The sequence below is a fragment of the Notolabrus celidotus genome, chromosome 20, assembly GCF_009762535.1.
Source record: "Notolabrus celidotus isolate fNotCel1 chromosome 20, fNotCel1.pri, whole genome shotgun sequence".
NCBI classification, from domain to species: Eukaryota; Metazoa; Chordata; class Actinopteri; order Labriformes; family Labridae; genus Notolabrus; species Notolabrus celidotus.
Genome location: NC_048291.1, coordinates 18,617,231 through 18,633,376, shown reverse-complemented (window position 1 = coordinate 18,633,376; position 16,146 = coordinate 18,617,231). Strand labels below are relative to the sequence as shown.

The 16,146-nt window shown below is 37.9% G+C and overlaps 2 protein-coding genes and 1 long non-coding RNA gene across 4 annotated transcripts in view; 2 read left to right on the top strand and 1 right to left on the bottom strand.

Moving 5' to 3' along the window:
* cnn1b (calponin 1, basic, smooth muscle, b) overlaps window positions 1-2,940 on the top strand; it is a 17,006-nt gene extending 14,066 nt beyond the window's left edge. Inside the window, exon 7 of the mRNA XM_034710945.1 lies at window positions 710-2,940. Coding sequence (XP_034566836.1) covers window positions 710-955 — 246 coding nt within the window. The 3' untranslated portion in view covers window positions 956-2,940. The remainder of the gene's footprint in view (window positions 1-709) is intronic.
* On the bottom strand, window positions 2,685-7,737 carry LOC117832004. The gene is made up of 4 exons (XR_004635122.1): window positions 7,675-7,737; window positions 6,907-7,045; window positions 6,756-6,826; window positions 2,685-3,624 (listed from the first exon to the last, which is right to left on the bottom strand). It is a non-coding gene; the product is annotated as an uncharacterized LOC117832004 (long non-coding RNA).
* Window positions 7,738-9,690: 1,953 nt separating this feature from the next.
* tmem205 (transmembrane protein 205) lies at window positions 9,691-14,272 on the top strand. 2 transcript variants are annotated; one of them, XM_034712345.1, is made up of 4 exons: window positions 9,691-9,805; window positions 11,671-11,779; window positions 11,891-12,054; window positions 12,145-14,272. In XM_034712345.1, exons 2-4 carry the CDS (start codon window positions 11,680-11,682, stop codon window positions 12,445-12,447), a joined length of 567 nt encoding a protein of 188 aa, XP_034568236.1. In that variant the 5' UTR covers window positions 9,691-9,805; window positions 11,671-11,679; the 3' UTR covers window positions 12,448-14,272. The 2 variants fall into 2 exon arrangements, with proteins under 2 accessions (XP_034568236.1, XP_034568237.1); XM_034712346.1 differs by having other exon boundaries at window positions 9,692-9,815; window positions 12,145-12,826.
* The last annotated feature ends 1,874 nt before the right edge of the window (window positions 14,273-16,146 follow it).

Here is a 16,146-nt window from a genome sequence, read left to right as displayed (position 1 = left end):
TCAAGACCAATAAGATCCAGTCTCATGTTACAGACAGGACTCAGCCTTATTTCATCTTAACATACCATGAGCAGAGCACTTTGCAGCATTTAGCAAATTACAGTGGCAAGGAAATTAGTAGTAGTAGTAGTAGTAGTAGCTGTTGCCGCTGGAGTCCCAAATGAAGTCTGGAACGTCCACACTAGCAGGCCGTCTATGGGCATTCTTTACCCTTATTGTGCAAAGAATGATGTGTGACACTTCACACTTTCAACAACATTTATAACAAGCTTGGGTACCCGTTTATAGAGGACCTTAATGACAGGAGCCTCACAACTTTGTGTGGTAGACCCTCATGTCAGGCTAAATTGTTTCCCTATTTACAGTTATACTAAGCTAAGCTAGCTGGTTGGTAGTGAAATTACTAAAATTTTAAACGATTAATTTTGTATATAAGAATAGCTGCATTCCATGTGAAACACAATAAACCCCTCAGGGCATTAATAATGCCTAAAAGATCTTAATCCTCATCTTAATCCATCATGATCAGAGCACTTTGCAATATTTAGCAGGTTACAGTGGCAAGGAAAAACTTCCTTGTAACAGGCAGAAACCTTGAGCAGAACCAGACTCATGTTAGAAGGCCATCTGGCTCGACCTGCTTCGTCTGATTACGTCAACATTGCCTGTTGTAAATTCATAAACCCTTGACTTGCTTTCTGTCGTCCAGGCTGGCATGACAGCCCCAGGAACTAGGAGGCACATCTTCGACAAGAAGCTGGAGCTGGAGAACTGTGACACTACAACCATCTCTCTGCAGATGGGCACTAACAAAGTGGCTTCCCAGCAGGGAATGACCACCTACGGCCTGCCCCGCCAGGTCTTTGACAACAAGTACTGCGCCAACCCCACTGAGGCCTACTATGACAACGGGGAAGAGGTGGAGTTTGATGGCTACAACCAGTACTCTGACTAAGAAGACACGAATAGCCTAAAGACCACCATCCACAACTTTTCATTCGACGTGCAAACCTTCCAGACTGTTATTAAACACTGATTGATGTCACTGACGTCTTCATTCCCCCACCTTTTTTTAAAAAGATATTCTTACCCCTAAGATGTTGTTTGTTTTCTCAACTTAAAGGAGAAATTCTTTTTGACATTACCTCAAAGGTTTCATACAGTGGCCAACTTCTGAATAACATTGCTATGATGATTTTTTTTTTCTTGCTAAAAATAGCCACTCTCCAATTTGTTGACCTTTTACTACATATAGCTTTTTTCTACATTTTTAATAACAGCGTAATAAGGTTTGTCACTGTTTATACCCTGAGCCTCACCTCCTTACCCTTCTAATCCAGCTTGAATACTGACAAAACAGAATTTGAGATTTCCTTAAATGGAGATAAGATTGGTTTGGTGATATTGAACTTTGGCCCAGTTGGAACAGAGTCCATGACCACATCGGAGCTCCACAGGCCCTATGATTTCACTGAAGTTCCTGGTCCACAGACTTGCCTTAGCAAACATTTCAGGAGGACTTGTAGCTTTGTGCAGACCATGCTTCGTTTGGTTTTGTGACAAATGTGTCATGTTCACAAGCCTGTCAAATTACTCATCACCACTTTACTGGGCTGGTTTACATGGCTTTGTGTGCTGCACAACTCATTTGTTGTAGGGTTAGTTTTTAGAAAAATTAGATGGTCTTACCAGGCTTTTATAAAGATAAATGCTGGCATTATGTCCTCTAGTATGAAAGTAAGATAAACTCAGCCCTATCCTGGTTTTTGTCCTTTTGGAAATGTTTCTCCTCTCTGCTTTTTTTTTTTTTACTGTCGCTGCACTTAACACATCTCCCCTTTGTGTGGTAACCAGTGGTATAATGTAACTAGGTACACTTACTCAGATATTGTGCTGACAAATCTTAGGTACTTAACTTGAGTATTTTCATTTCATGCCAGATGTTTTTAATGTTCTTTGTAAGTACAGATAATATTAAAGTGCAACAACTGACAGAAGTTTTATTTGCTGAAAAGGATTAGGCCCACTGAAAAAAATAAAAATTTAATAAGGTGCAATATATATTTTTTATTATTGAGATTAAAGTCAGAATTCTGAGATTAAAGTCAAATCGCAGATTAAAAAAAAATACATATTTCACCTTATTTTCTTTGAATCCCCTTCCGTATTTATTTGCAATGTCTATTTATACTTTTCTTAATTAAAATATATTCTCTAACACTGCTAATATACTATTAAATTCAACTAAAAAACGCAGGACTTATGGAGGATGCACTTTTATGCAAAAAAACAACAGTTGCCTTTTTTTCCTTAAGTTTGGTATCTATTCACCACCATCAATATTAAAGTAAACCCATACACTAACAGTTGCTTAGTGATTCTTCTTTTGAGACATATGACATTTATTGTTAACCTGCTGAATATCTTGAATGTAATGTTATTGTAGGTAATGAGGCCTTATTAGCTGTTACAGGATTCATTTTCAAAGCATTAAGAGACAGAAATAACCTTTTAAGTTGTAGATTCAAGAGGCTCTTTGTAAATTAATCGTAAAACATCCAGGTTTACATGCATTGAGTCACAACAAGAAGCTTCCTGTTTGTGTTAATGTGCTGAATGGGCCTTGAAATTTGGGACTTGTGGCAGTGTGCCATCTAGTGAGGAAACCACGCATGTACATCAACTGTTTTGTCAAGCATCTAAAGTTTTTATTCTCTTAAATGTAAAAATGTATTTTTGTAACAGTTTTTATTTATAAGTTCTTCCCTTTGATTTACAGAACAGCCACAATGTTGAGTAATTGTATGGTAACATTTCACCTTGATGTGTTGGCTTTGTTTCAGCAGTGTTCAAACTTTACATCTTTGCCAACCTCTACATTTCTCCCCCTTACACCTTTTATTAAACATGACATTTGTGCAATAAAACCCTTGAAACATATGATGCTGACTTCATTTCCAATACTTAAACTTGTTAAGTAAACAGGAGTAGTGTAATAGAAACAACACATTTGATATCTAATATTCTAACAGTGTAAATGGATGGGAAAAATGAATAATATGGCAGTTCAATACTCAAATAGGTTGTTTCAGTGCATAAAAGACAGGGATTGGAAAACAAAACAGGACTTCAACAAAAATGACACGATGGTACCATACTCAACAAAATACAACTTATCTTAACAATCTTCAGACCAAAAAATACTGATGGAAACATGGAATGAAAAACTTGAAATGAAGGACAAATAAAATGACAAATAAAAAAAGAAAAGCATCTTATCTTAAAAACAAAGCTTACCATTGGTAAATAGAAACTGAGATGCAGATACAGACACATAATGGCAATTCTCTGGTCCAGCCAGAGACTGTGTCATGCTCTGCATTCCACGCTGTACCAAACAAAAACTAAGCATGTCACACACTAACAGTAACATAATGATTCTATCATTTGTGTTGTCTACTACATTGTGCTGGTTTAACAGGACGTAACTCTGTGGACAATGTAAGGGATACAATGTAACACATCAAGTCAAAAGAAAGAGAGTCACAGGAAAACATGACTATTGATTGGCTGCTTCACAGGCATCGATCCAGTCACTGTAAACATCCACTGGTTCGGATAGATCTGTTGAATAAAGGTTAAGGTATACTTCAACTGAAGACAGGAAAAGACACCCACACAAAAAATACTCTACTTAGTCTAAATGATGCTTAAAATTCCTTCTTTACTACTCAAAAGTCTTGTGATTTTTACAAGATACTTGGGATATTTTTTAACCTATAACACAAGCAAACAGAACCAAAACAAATCCCCTTTGACCGGAGGGGTATACTACGAAGCCGGATTTGCAGTTATCGAGGTTGCAGTTCAGGGTTAACTCTGGATTTTCAGAACTACGAACCTGCTCAGGGGCAGGTTAGGGTTCAGGATAAGAGATCAGTAGGGGTGAGCCCAACTAAGGATTTGCTTAGTCGAATCTGATTAATCAGATTTTGCCCATAGTCGACGAATAGTCGAATGTTTGTTGTTTTTCCTTATTGACCCAAAGTCTGCATGATGGTGACCGCATGACAATATTACGCATAACCCTTTACAATTAAGAGATTCGTAGCTTAAAGTAAAAGGGACAACAGAGTATTATGAGCATAAAACTTAGATTTTTTAAATCTATATTGCACGCAAAAACAACGAGGGGATGAAGGAGAGAAAACTCAAATAAGGCCACCATCCGTTAAACATAGAACAACGCGCCGTTACAGAATAAGGAATCAGGAGATAATTAAACATTGTTCGCACAGCGGAGAGCAGCGCTGCAGAGGGTAGTTTGTCCAACTTAAGGCTAAACATTTGTATAATGTTCAAAATCAAACCTGAACCAGCTAAAGGGTTTTTAAATCTCTTAACAGTACCTTTTAAAACAGTCATTCATCGCGTCTTTGTCCGCTTGAGTCTTTTCACATTGTACGCGAGGAAAACCAGTGTGTTTACGGGCAGAAGTGCGCTCCTTGCTTTGTTGACTGTAAATTCTGTCTTTGAGAATATCCTCTCTGATGGCTTGGAGGTGGATGGGATGCTATGGATTGTTTTTGAGGCATCGGACAGCTTTGGGTATTCCTGCTCGTTCGTTTGGCCCCGTACAGTTTTTGTGTGGTCCGGTAATCCTTGATCTCACAGCCCTCTTCATGAAGCTGCTCCTCATCTTCATCACTATTTTTTAGGATCAACTGAAGTTTTATTTTCTGACATTTTGAGCTACCATGAACGTAGAAAGATTTAAAGGCCAGTTGAGATACGTCTGCTCCACAGGTCCCCGCTAAATGGTCCACCTTTGATTACCAGGGGAGATTTAATTACCACTTTAAGGAGATTTAACACTTCAAGAGCTGTTCTCAGAATTACATTAAATAAGTCTATATTTATATAAAAATAGGCTAAATGAGACACTATTTTTACGGGAAACAGGAAAATAATGTAAAATTAGACATTGAGCACCCCCATGGTTTGAATGGAATGATCCACGTTTCATATGCAAATATTTGACTATGAGATTGGCAGTCGACTAAGGCTTGTTAGAACGAATCGTCGAATATTCGACTATTTGGGGTCACCCCTAGAGATCAGTTTGCAGAAAACTCCGCCCAATGACCAATCAACTCGCTCCATCACGGAGCTCTGTGAGCTGATCGCAAGGGCAGGGGGGAGAGATCGTCAGGGCACTTTGTCTACCTGTATGATTTATATATAAAATACTGACGACAGTTATTGATTATCTGTCCTGACATCATACATAAACAGAGTCTAAAATAAGCTAGTCAGATTAAGTTGTTGTAGGACTACTGTATTAAATGTAATACTGCACGAGCTTATCACTTTGAATCATGTTTTCATTTTTATTTCTCTACAGCGCTCAGTTTGATACCGTCAGGGCTGCAGCTGAAATATTACGTTTAAAACTGTCAAACACAACACAAGATTAATTCAGAGAGAGAGATTCTATCAGGGAATAAACAGAGTTATTATAGTCAGATCTATCTAATGATCAATAAACAGAGTTATTATAGTCAGATCTATCTAATGATCAATAAACAGAGTTATTATAGTCAGATCTATCTGAACTAAATGATGAAAAATAAGACGCCTTTTGTGCATTCAAACTGAGCACTGAGGTTATAGGACTAATAAGATTAGTCCTGGTCAAGACCCCTCTGCTTCGCGTCCATGTCTTGTCTCCCCCTGCCGGGATTCTTTTTCCCATAACAACCTGCTGACCATACATTATCCCTTACTTATTACAATTATTACAACTGTTATTATTAAGTAAAATTATACAGGTAGAAAAAGTGTCCTGCCCGTCTCTCTCCCCTCCCCTCACTATCAGCTCGCAGAGCTCCGTGATCAAGCTGATTGGTCAGTGGTAGAGTTGCAAAGGGGTGGAAAATAATTGGGTAATTTTGGAAATATTCCAAATTGGAAACTTTCCATGGGAATTATGGGAATTAACTGGGAATTGAGGGTAATTTAATAGAATGGTATCAAATCTAAGTATAAATAATTGCTTTTTACCTTACATCAAATTTTTTAAGTACATTACTACATAATATCATCAAAACTTACTTCACTTTGTGTATTCCAAAGGCTCAAATGTGTGGCTTCAATAGTATTGTGCTCTGGGCTCAAAAGTGTGGTCCAGGATTCTAGAAATCCTCTGTGCATGTGATGGAGGAACGTACAGTGCATGTAGGGGGCGTGGTCTAAATAGCCATGCGGTAAGCAGTGTTCTATGTGCAAGTGATTGAGGAACAGCATAGATATTCAACTGTACTTGCATGAAATTTGGTTGTTTCAGTCAGGATTATGCTAAAATATATTTTTCCCAACTGTATTTAAGTTCCTTATTAAGAGCCAACCTTCAATTTAGTAAATTCCTGGTTTATTACCATTTATTCCCATAAATTCATGGTTTATTCCCATGGAAAGTTTCCAACTTTGAAAATTCCCAGAATTTTGCAACCCTAGTCAGCGGGCAGAGTTTTCTACAAACTGATCTCTGATCCTGAGCATAACCTGCCCCGGAGCAGGTTAAGAGTTCAGCATGAGTAACCATGGTGATCAACCCAGGTAAGGAGTGAACCCCAGTCATAGTACTGAAAATCCAGAGTTAATCCTTATCGAAGTTACCTCGATAACCGCAAATCCCGCTTTTTAGTATACCCCTCAGATGAGATATTCCAAAGCTTTGTTGGATAAAAGGATACAAGTTATCGGTGTCTGGAACTCCTCCAAGCACACACTGCATGATATAATCCCTGTATTGCGGGTTCGTTCCCTGGAAAACAGTTAGTATTGTTGTTACATTGTTCATAGTATATATTTTTTTCCATTTCTGAAACATTTCATCGCACTTACATTTTAACATCACAAGATTTCTCGTGGTTACAAAACGGGCAAGTGAACTGGGTGTCCAGGTTGCCAGTCATTTTTTTCTTGGGAGGTGGCTTTCTCTTAGACTTTCTGCGCCCCATTTTTTTTTAATATAGTTTTATATCTGCAAAAAAATAAATGAGAAAAATGTTAAAAATGAAACTATATCTTACCATCATCATGTGGCATTGCCTTGCATTTCTACAGAATACAAACTAATACCATGGTGTAAAACGTTTCAATGAGACAAAGTGAATTATTACTATAAATTACTATAAAATGGTCTGTCATTGGCTAGTATCTTTAACACTTTCATGATTGGACCTTAAACAAAAACTTTCAAATATAGCCAATAAATTACTATCATGCTTTCACCCATCTCACTACAGACGGGTGAAATCATTAGAGCATTAATAATATGATCCTATGAAATCATCACATCTTTTCTCGATATCAGAAACAGCTTCCTCAATCATAACAACACAATCTGACTGATGGTCCATCACAGCAGTACCCACAGTCCATTGATAACTCAGACGCTAAATCGAACTAAACACCAACACAGCGCCAAATAGCGCTACCGCTACTCGCTAGCATGCTAACAGTGCTAGCCTGTGTCAAAATACCATGTTACATTACATTAATGCTTTTTATAACACCCTTTTAGGTAGGTGCATTTACAATGTGCGTCTTTTATCCGTACAAGGTTGCATTTTTCGTATTTGCGTAGTGATAAATGTGTTGCTCGCTTACCAAAAGGATGTTGAGAGGCTGACGATGCTTTGGATGCAGCTTAATCCGGATGCAGCATCTGTTTGAGGCTGCTTCTGATTGGTTGGTTGAACCGTTTTCCGGTTTGTGATTGGCTCAGTGGTGAAGACTGACAGCCTCTTCTCGCAAATGATGTATCCTCCTCTTTAAAGCCCCCACCCCTGAGCGATGTTGTAAACCTACACAGTCTTTGGTTGCAATACAGTCTATGGTTGCAACAGGTAATATTTCGAAACACATGTACTGAAAAAAGCCAAGACTATTAAAAAGTTTGCTCTTTTTCTATGAATAATTATTCAAATCTCGCACCTAACCTAACTATTGACTCGCCACCCCACCCCACCCCACCCCACCCCACCCCTTATCCCTATGTCTGAAAACACCCTTCTGAAGTGCCTTCTTAGATAGCCTCTGTAGTGGGTAAAACTTCATAACATGTCCTCAGAGGTGTTCTATTAGTAGAAACCACATACAAAGGGCCCTTTGGATCCTGTTATGTGGCTACATCATGATAAAGTGCCTTCTGGGTTCTCTTCCAGAAGGTAAAATGTAAAAAAAAGAAAAAGAAAGTTAATGTTAAAAGGCCCTCAGACATGCCATTTTAGTTGTTAAAATTTGATACAATGCAATATTGGTAATGTATCATTATCATATGTATTTTATTATTTAAGTGTTAAATCATTTAACAGAATTATGTGATTTGATTCCATATTGACATAGAACCACTTACTTTTGGAATAAACATTTTGTGTTTTACAGCAACATAATTACATTTCTACCAAAAATGGTCAAATAAATTGAGACTGAGTTTGGAGAGTACTAACCAACATCAACCTCATCCCATTCACAGCAGTAGGCCTATTTGCACTTTGTAAATAAAACTGTATTTATTTGACCGGCGTATACACCTGTACAGACACAGTGCAATCAATAATATTAACATTGCAATCTCTTTTATTTTTCTTAACTTATTTTATCATTTCATCATGCCTTGATTTTATTTCTCTTTTCATATTGTGTAATTTACACCCTGCTACTGTGAAGAGATGCTAAACTGCCTTTCATTGTTTCACAACAATGACAATAAATATCTATTCCATTCTACTCTATTCTGAATAATCACTAGAAAGAGTGATTTTAATTTATACTTGTACTTGTATTGGAGTAATATTTGAGAAGGAGTATCTATACTTTGACTTAAGTAATAAAGCTGTGTACTTTGTCCAGCACTGTATGTAATAAATATCATTATAATAACTGATGCATAATGTGTTAATCACTTTTTTTATGTGGACTCTCGCAAACCTTGTATTACCAGTAAAATAATAATAATACACATGATAATAATAGTACTCGTATGATTTCAACATATTTGAAAAAAGAAGACAATTTTTTTCATATTCTTAAATATTTTGGGGTTTACAACATTGTTGTAAAATAAATGTTGTCGAAAATATGATCCTAAAACCGCCCCTGGTGTCTGACTCAGCCAAAGCAAAGATTAAATAACGCAATTATTTTTCACCTGAACATTTTTGTGAAGAATGTAACAACCTATTTTGGTAAAAAGTAAAACCCAAGGGAGAGGGATGATAAATGTTTTACATAATTTAAAAAACAGTACAGACGAAAAAACTGAAGAAAATGAATTGTCATGTTTCAGATCTGTGCTGGCATGGCTGTGGGATGACGGGAACACTAATGCATCAACTTTGGCATTGCCCAGAGATACATTTTATTTATTTATTTTTTCTTCAATTTTCTATCTCTTTATCTACACACTAAACAATATTTACGCTCCACCCCTTGCTCCCATGTCTTGTCCTGTTGTAGGTTATCACGTTTATTTGTTTGTATATTTGTTTGTTTGTTTAGACCTTGTCCAGTCAGAGTTGTGTTGCTGTATTATAATTTTGTGTAATTAAAAAAACAAAAAACAAAACAGTACATACGAATAGACCACGCCCCCTGAAATGATGATCGGGGGCGTGGCTTATTATGATAAGAATATGGCAGAGGAAGTGTCGCGGCTGAACCTTACACTCAATACTTTAACCAGACTATTTATTCCTACTGTGGCTTTCTTACCGAGAACCAGGAAATAGACACAGAAGTAAGTGCAGGTATTTGTAACGACCATGTCTAAAATATCCGTGTTGAATGTAAAAGTATGCAAGGAAAGCTGTCTGCTTAAATTTTGTCTGACTTTCCTCTGCAGCTCAGAGGCTAAAGCCCCCGGTTAGCATGTCAATGACAAGCTAAAAACACTGTTTAAGTCACCTCCTATGGTCACGTAAAGATAACGCGCCTGTCCTCTACACGTTACCTATTACGTTGAGAACTCAGGATGTGTTTGAATTGAGTCGGAATAAGAAAAGTTGTAGTCTCTGCTCTGCCTTTGCACTGTTATCTCATTCTTGGAACATAGCCTATCAGGTCTGCTGCACATGTTAAGAAACAGGCTAAACAGTACACCCCTCTCTCTCTCTCTGTCACTATGTTTTTAACTTTACTCCTGGTGATGCGTTAAGGACTTGTAGATCAAAAAACAGATCTATAATTGAATGAAAATTTGACTGATTGCATAGTGGGATGACTTTGACTTGATGTTGTGTTTCTGTCTGAAGTCCCTCAACCCTGAACTGCATAGCATACATCAATACAAAATTATTATTAATACTAACTAATTTTACTTTCAGTGGTAGTCACTGCCAGATGCAAAAATGTACAGCACTGTTAACTGTTGTCCTGTTGTGTCTGCATGTGTCTTCTTTAACATTTCCTCATTGCTGCTTAGTGATTGTCTTGCTCCATGTATTTTATGTCCATGGACACTTTCTCAAAATTGTAATATTATGTCCTTATGTAGCTTTTAGTCATTTTTTAATCATATGGTGCTATTTGTACTTTTCTTTTCTTCTCTTTTTTGTTTGTTTGTTTGTTTGTTTGTGTGTTGGTTTCTCCTCTACCTTCTTACTTTGATTTTATTTTACTCAATTTTATCTTTGTTTAATCTTGATCTTTTTAGGGAGCCTTTTTAACATCTGGCAAGGGACTACGGATGTAAACTAGCCTTTTGGCTAACTCTGGCATATTTACAGAAGTGTGAATTAATATGCATGGTCTTTTTAAATATTAGATAAATAAAATGATACATCTGTAGATGAGAATTATATGTATATATGATTATTATCAATCACCAATCAATTTTAATTTGTATAGCCAAATCACAATAAACGTTATCTCAAGACACTTGTACAAACATAGCACTTCTAGATCATAGCCTACTCTATGTTAAAGTATTAACAAAGACGCAACATCAAGACAGGATAAGATCCAGCATTGCACATGCACTTGCTACTACTACTACTACTACTACTACTACTACTACTACTACAACTATTCATCTCATGACTATCATCTCTCTCTCTCTCTCTCTCTCTCTCTCTCTCTCTCTCTGTCTCTGTCTCTGTCTCTGTCTCTTAATCTCCTCTATCCCTCTTTCCAACCTCAATTTGGTGAAAGCAGATGGCTGTCTAACATGAATCTGGTTCTGCTTAAGGTGTCTGCCTGTTTTAAAAAATAAGTTTTTCCTTGCCGCTGTAACTCTAAATACTGCAAGTTGCAATGCTCATGGTGAATTAAGATGAGATAAGACTGAGTCCTGTCAGTTAGAGGGGACTGGATCGTATCCTGTCTTGATGTTGGGTCTTTGTTAATAATTTAACATAGAGTATGGTCTAGATCTGCTATGTTTGTAAAATCATCTTAAGATAACATTTGTTGTGATTTGACGCTATACAAATAAAGATTGATTGATTGATTGATTGATTGATTGATTGATTGATTGATTGATTGATTGATCGATTGATCGATTGATCGATTCACACATCATGCCACACTTACCCGCAATACAAAGCTAACCATCTATCTATCGTTAACACATGCTAAGTATGACAATATGAACGTATTTTGCAGAGTGACACCATGGTGACAGAAGGGGAGCCCACAGACTTGGTGAAAGTGTTCCACCTTCTGACACTCTCTTTCTCCTGGGGCATGCAGGTCTGGGTCTCCTTCATAGCAGGTATAAAACATGAACAAAAGAGCCTTTGTTGGTACACAAACGTACAAGTTTCAGCATGGTGTTTGTTTGGCCCCTTTTCAAACTATTCTTGCCTGTTTCCTTGTCTTGTAGGTTTTGCATTGGTCTGGCAGGTATCCCTACACACCTTCGGGCTGGTGCAGAGTAAGCTTTTTCCTGTTTATTTTTATTGTCTGATGGGGAGCAGTGGTGTCAGCCTGGCTCTGTATGCTGTCTACCACCCCAGAGAGCTGCTGGACTGGAATGAAAGTCTGCAGGTCATACACCACAACTGCACACTCTATTTCAAAAATTTGCATCACCATTTCATCCTTCAGTCTTTCAAGGTTTCTTCTCTTGTCTTCCAGATGGGTCTGTATGTCTTAGTACTGGTGATGGCCGGTCTAAATGCCCGCTGGTTTGGCCCAGCTGCCACTGATGTGATGTTCCAATTGAGGAAGGTGGAGGAAGAGCATGGCCTGGGGAATCAGATTGGTCTTGGCAGCCAGAGAGAAGCGTATACAAAGCTCAAAGAGCAGGACCCCAAGTACAGAGCTTACAAGAGCACATTTGGTCGCTATCATGGGCTGTCTAATCTCTGCAATTTGATCGGGTTTATCTGCACCACAATTAACTTGACCTACGCAGCTTTGAATTTATCCACTATTTAGAAAAAAAGAGGTTTTTATTAAAAAAATATCTGTCATTTCAGTATTCTATACAATGCAGTATCATCATAAAATTCATGTTTGGTATAGAGCAGCAGTTTTCAAAGTGTGAGGTGTGCTTTTCCTTTGGGGAGCCTGAGAACTGAAGGGAAGGCACCGCAGTAGAAAAATTAAAAATGAAACAACTGCGTAACATCTGGTTGGATAATTTCTGAAATGTGTACGGCAAAGTGGATGGTGTTTCAGTAACTTCCTTTCTACAGCATGTACACCCATTGAGTGCTTTAGGGATTCAAAAAACAGTGGAGATAATGCCTTGTAACGATTTTGTGTGATGTTTGACCAACTTCTATGTGTTCAGAAACTATTTGACTTCAGCAAATACGCCTTGCTCTGTGTGATTTAAGTGTGGCAGTTTTGGAGTTTGTTTTCAGTCGAGTTAATGGATTGTGGAGGATTAATTGTTGAATTGTTTTTAGGTGGAGTATCCTAAAATTTAAGGGAAAAATTGAAAGAAGGGACAAGTTGAGCAAACTTTACAATTAAGATTTTCATAGGTGAGACAAGGAGTTATTATTCTTTATTTAACCAGGTTCAATCAATCAATCAATCAGTCAATCAATCAATCAATCTTTATTTGTATAACGCCAAATCACAACAAACGTTATCTCAATACGCTTTTACAAACATAGCAGCAATAATAACAAAGACCCAGCATCAAGACAGGATACGATCCAGTCCCCTATTACTGAAGGGACTTGATCTTATTACATCTTAATCCATCATGAGCAACACCTTGCAGTATTTAGCTAGTTACAGCGGTAAGGAAAAAAAATCTTTTAACAGGCAGAAACCTCGAGCAGAACCAGACTGATGTTAGACAGCCATCTGCTTTGACCAAGTTGGAGTTGGAAAGAGGGATATGGAAGAATAAGAGATAGAGAGCGATGATAGGGATGAGACGAATAATAAAAGTAGTAGTAGTAGTAGTAGTAGCTGTTGCCGCTGTAGTCCGGCACGTCCGTAGCAGCTGGAGTATGGAATGTCCACAGCAGCAAGCTGTCTACGGCAGTGACTCAGAGGAACCTATGAGACAAGGGAGCTCAGAGACCCCAGAAAGGTCTATGTTTAGTGACTTTAGTGGGACAGGGATGAGGGGTGAGATAGGATCCAGGTGTGTCAGTTCCCCCAGCAGTCTTAGCCTATAGCAGCATAACTCAGAGCTGGTCAAAGCCTGAGCCAGCTCTAACTTTAAGCTTTATCAAAAAAGGAAAGTTTTAAGCCTAATCTTAAAAGTAGAGAGGGTGTCTGTCTCCCAGATCCTGACTGGTAGATGATTCCAAAGGAGTTGGTCCCATTGAGATTAAAAATCCCTTTCCAAGAGAGACGGCCTTTTCCCCAATTTTTAAGCCCTTGGTATAGACTTTAATTTGACCCTCCAAAAAATGTGACATAATTTATGGTGAATACACGTTAAGACACTTTTGTAACAACTGTGAACCTGCAGGTCTAAAAGTTTACTAATGAAGGAAGATGTCATTAAGTGAAAATCTTAATTTTGTCAGTTACACCTTATATATCTTGTGTATTGTAATTTATGCTCAAGTGAAGTTAAGTCAGCAATCCTCACCTGTGTGCCCAGCAGGGGGCAATGTTTGGGTGTAAGCATATTAAGAAAAAGCTTATAGCTCCATGGCAGAGTGCAGCATAGCATGCTGCAGTTTGTTTGTAAGGCATTGATTGATCTGTTTATTGAAATGTGTAGTGAAATTGTCAATACTGTTTAACAAACACTGTGATCGGATGATTAAACTCTTGTGGTACCACACCTCTGTCTGTTTTTTGTGTCCTTATGCCCCATTGCTCCAAATAAACTTTTTCCATTGGTTTGGAAATCTCTCTTTCAGTCCTTGTAGATTTACATTGATGCTTGACCTTAGACCAAACGGACAATGCCGGGATTTGGAATAGGTATGCTTGTACCTGTGAAGGATATTAATTTTTGGAGGCATTTTTGGAACAGTGTTGTCATGGTAAAGCCTGACAGAGATAGATAGATTGACCAATATTGATACAAGTTAAACCTAGGACATTTTTCTATTGACCTTAATGCTGTAGATTTACATTGATGCTTGAGCTTAGACCAAACGGGATTTGGAATATGCAGGCTCTAATTAAGTTACCTGTGACGCACATCAGGTTCCGAGAGGACCGGCCTTGAATGCAGAGAACAGTGATGTGTTGGCCAGCTTAAGGCTAAGAGGGGCTCTGTCCTTGTTACAGATACAACATTAGCACTAATGGATTTTGATGGGAGTCATTTCAATATAAAAAGCAGGGGTCTAAAGTATAGGGATGGATGAGGCTTTTATGAAAGCAACTTATGCTGGCTTCTTAAAGGATATTTCCTCCTCCTGTTATCAGGATTTCAGTTACCAGTGACACCTGTCTTCATTTTCTTGCTGTTTAGTTTATAGAACCAATAAACCCTCAGAATCTACAGTTGAAACAAAATGCACAAGGAAGTTGGTATCAAGAAAAGAGGTAAGGCATTCACTGAAGCTCTCAGGGAATGCACTGGACAGAAAGCTGAGCTGTTCAGTTGCTCGCTGTTGCATCAGGAAATAAATGCTATGCAACAAAAGAACAAGTTTATCGACTTGTTGCTTCATGGCATGGCAGAGATTACCGATAAATATACATTTTAACACGGACCTCAGACAGATTCAGGGCTGTTATGAGAAACGTACTTATAGCTAATTCTATAACACACTCGGATGTGAAGAGTCTTCAGTGTTTAAAATTATGTGAGAAGAAAAGGGGAACACATAAAAATGTGAGTACTTGCACCAGAAAAGTTCCTCCACCTCTGTCATTTTTTGACTAAGACAAGGAAATGAATTAAAGAGCCATTGCAGGAGTCACACAAACTGAGCATAGACTGCTGCAAGCACAAGCAGGAATCACAATTTGGAACACCAATAATACTGCAGAGCAGCCCTGCAGCAATGTGGTGTGTTAAATCTGTTATGAATCTGGGCTTCAGAAGCAGCTTGGCATACTCACTATTACTTTTAACAGCGTTTGAGCTGTATTAAAGGCATTTTGGTAATAGTATTGTAATGGTGAAGCCTGATATAGATAGATGCACCAATACAAGTTAAACATAGGAGATTTTTTAATGTCCTTAGTGCTGCATTTGTCTCTAAATTCCAAACCTGTTCTTCATTGTACATAGGCCAACTCATTGGAATATTTTTTTGTAAGGTGACAGAAGGGCACGTAAAAAATGTTTTACTGATAAAACTGACTTATTTAAATAAAACAATGAAGGTCTAACTGTTGAGGTCAGCGAAGTGGTGCAAGTTCTGGGTATTTAGCTGGTGTTGTTGTTTGAGCTAACAAATTTATTGCATTCTTATCAAGAATAAAATGACAGTTGTTGGACTTTCAGTTCTGTGTGTGAGGCTACTCCAAGTAGTTGGTTAGGAAAATGGCTAGTAAGTTGAAACACAGCATAGCATATACATTGTCAGCCCTTCTTTGAACAAGTGTGTTGTATTTTAATTAATTTGTAGGCTATAGCAAGACAATGTGTGTGTAGCAACTACAAACAGCCAAAAGCCGCTGAGAGGCTGACGCTGGGCCTAGTTACTGTCGGACGCGCTAAAGCAAAAAATCCCTATTGCACAAAAAGTAAGT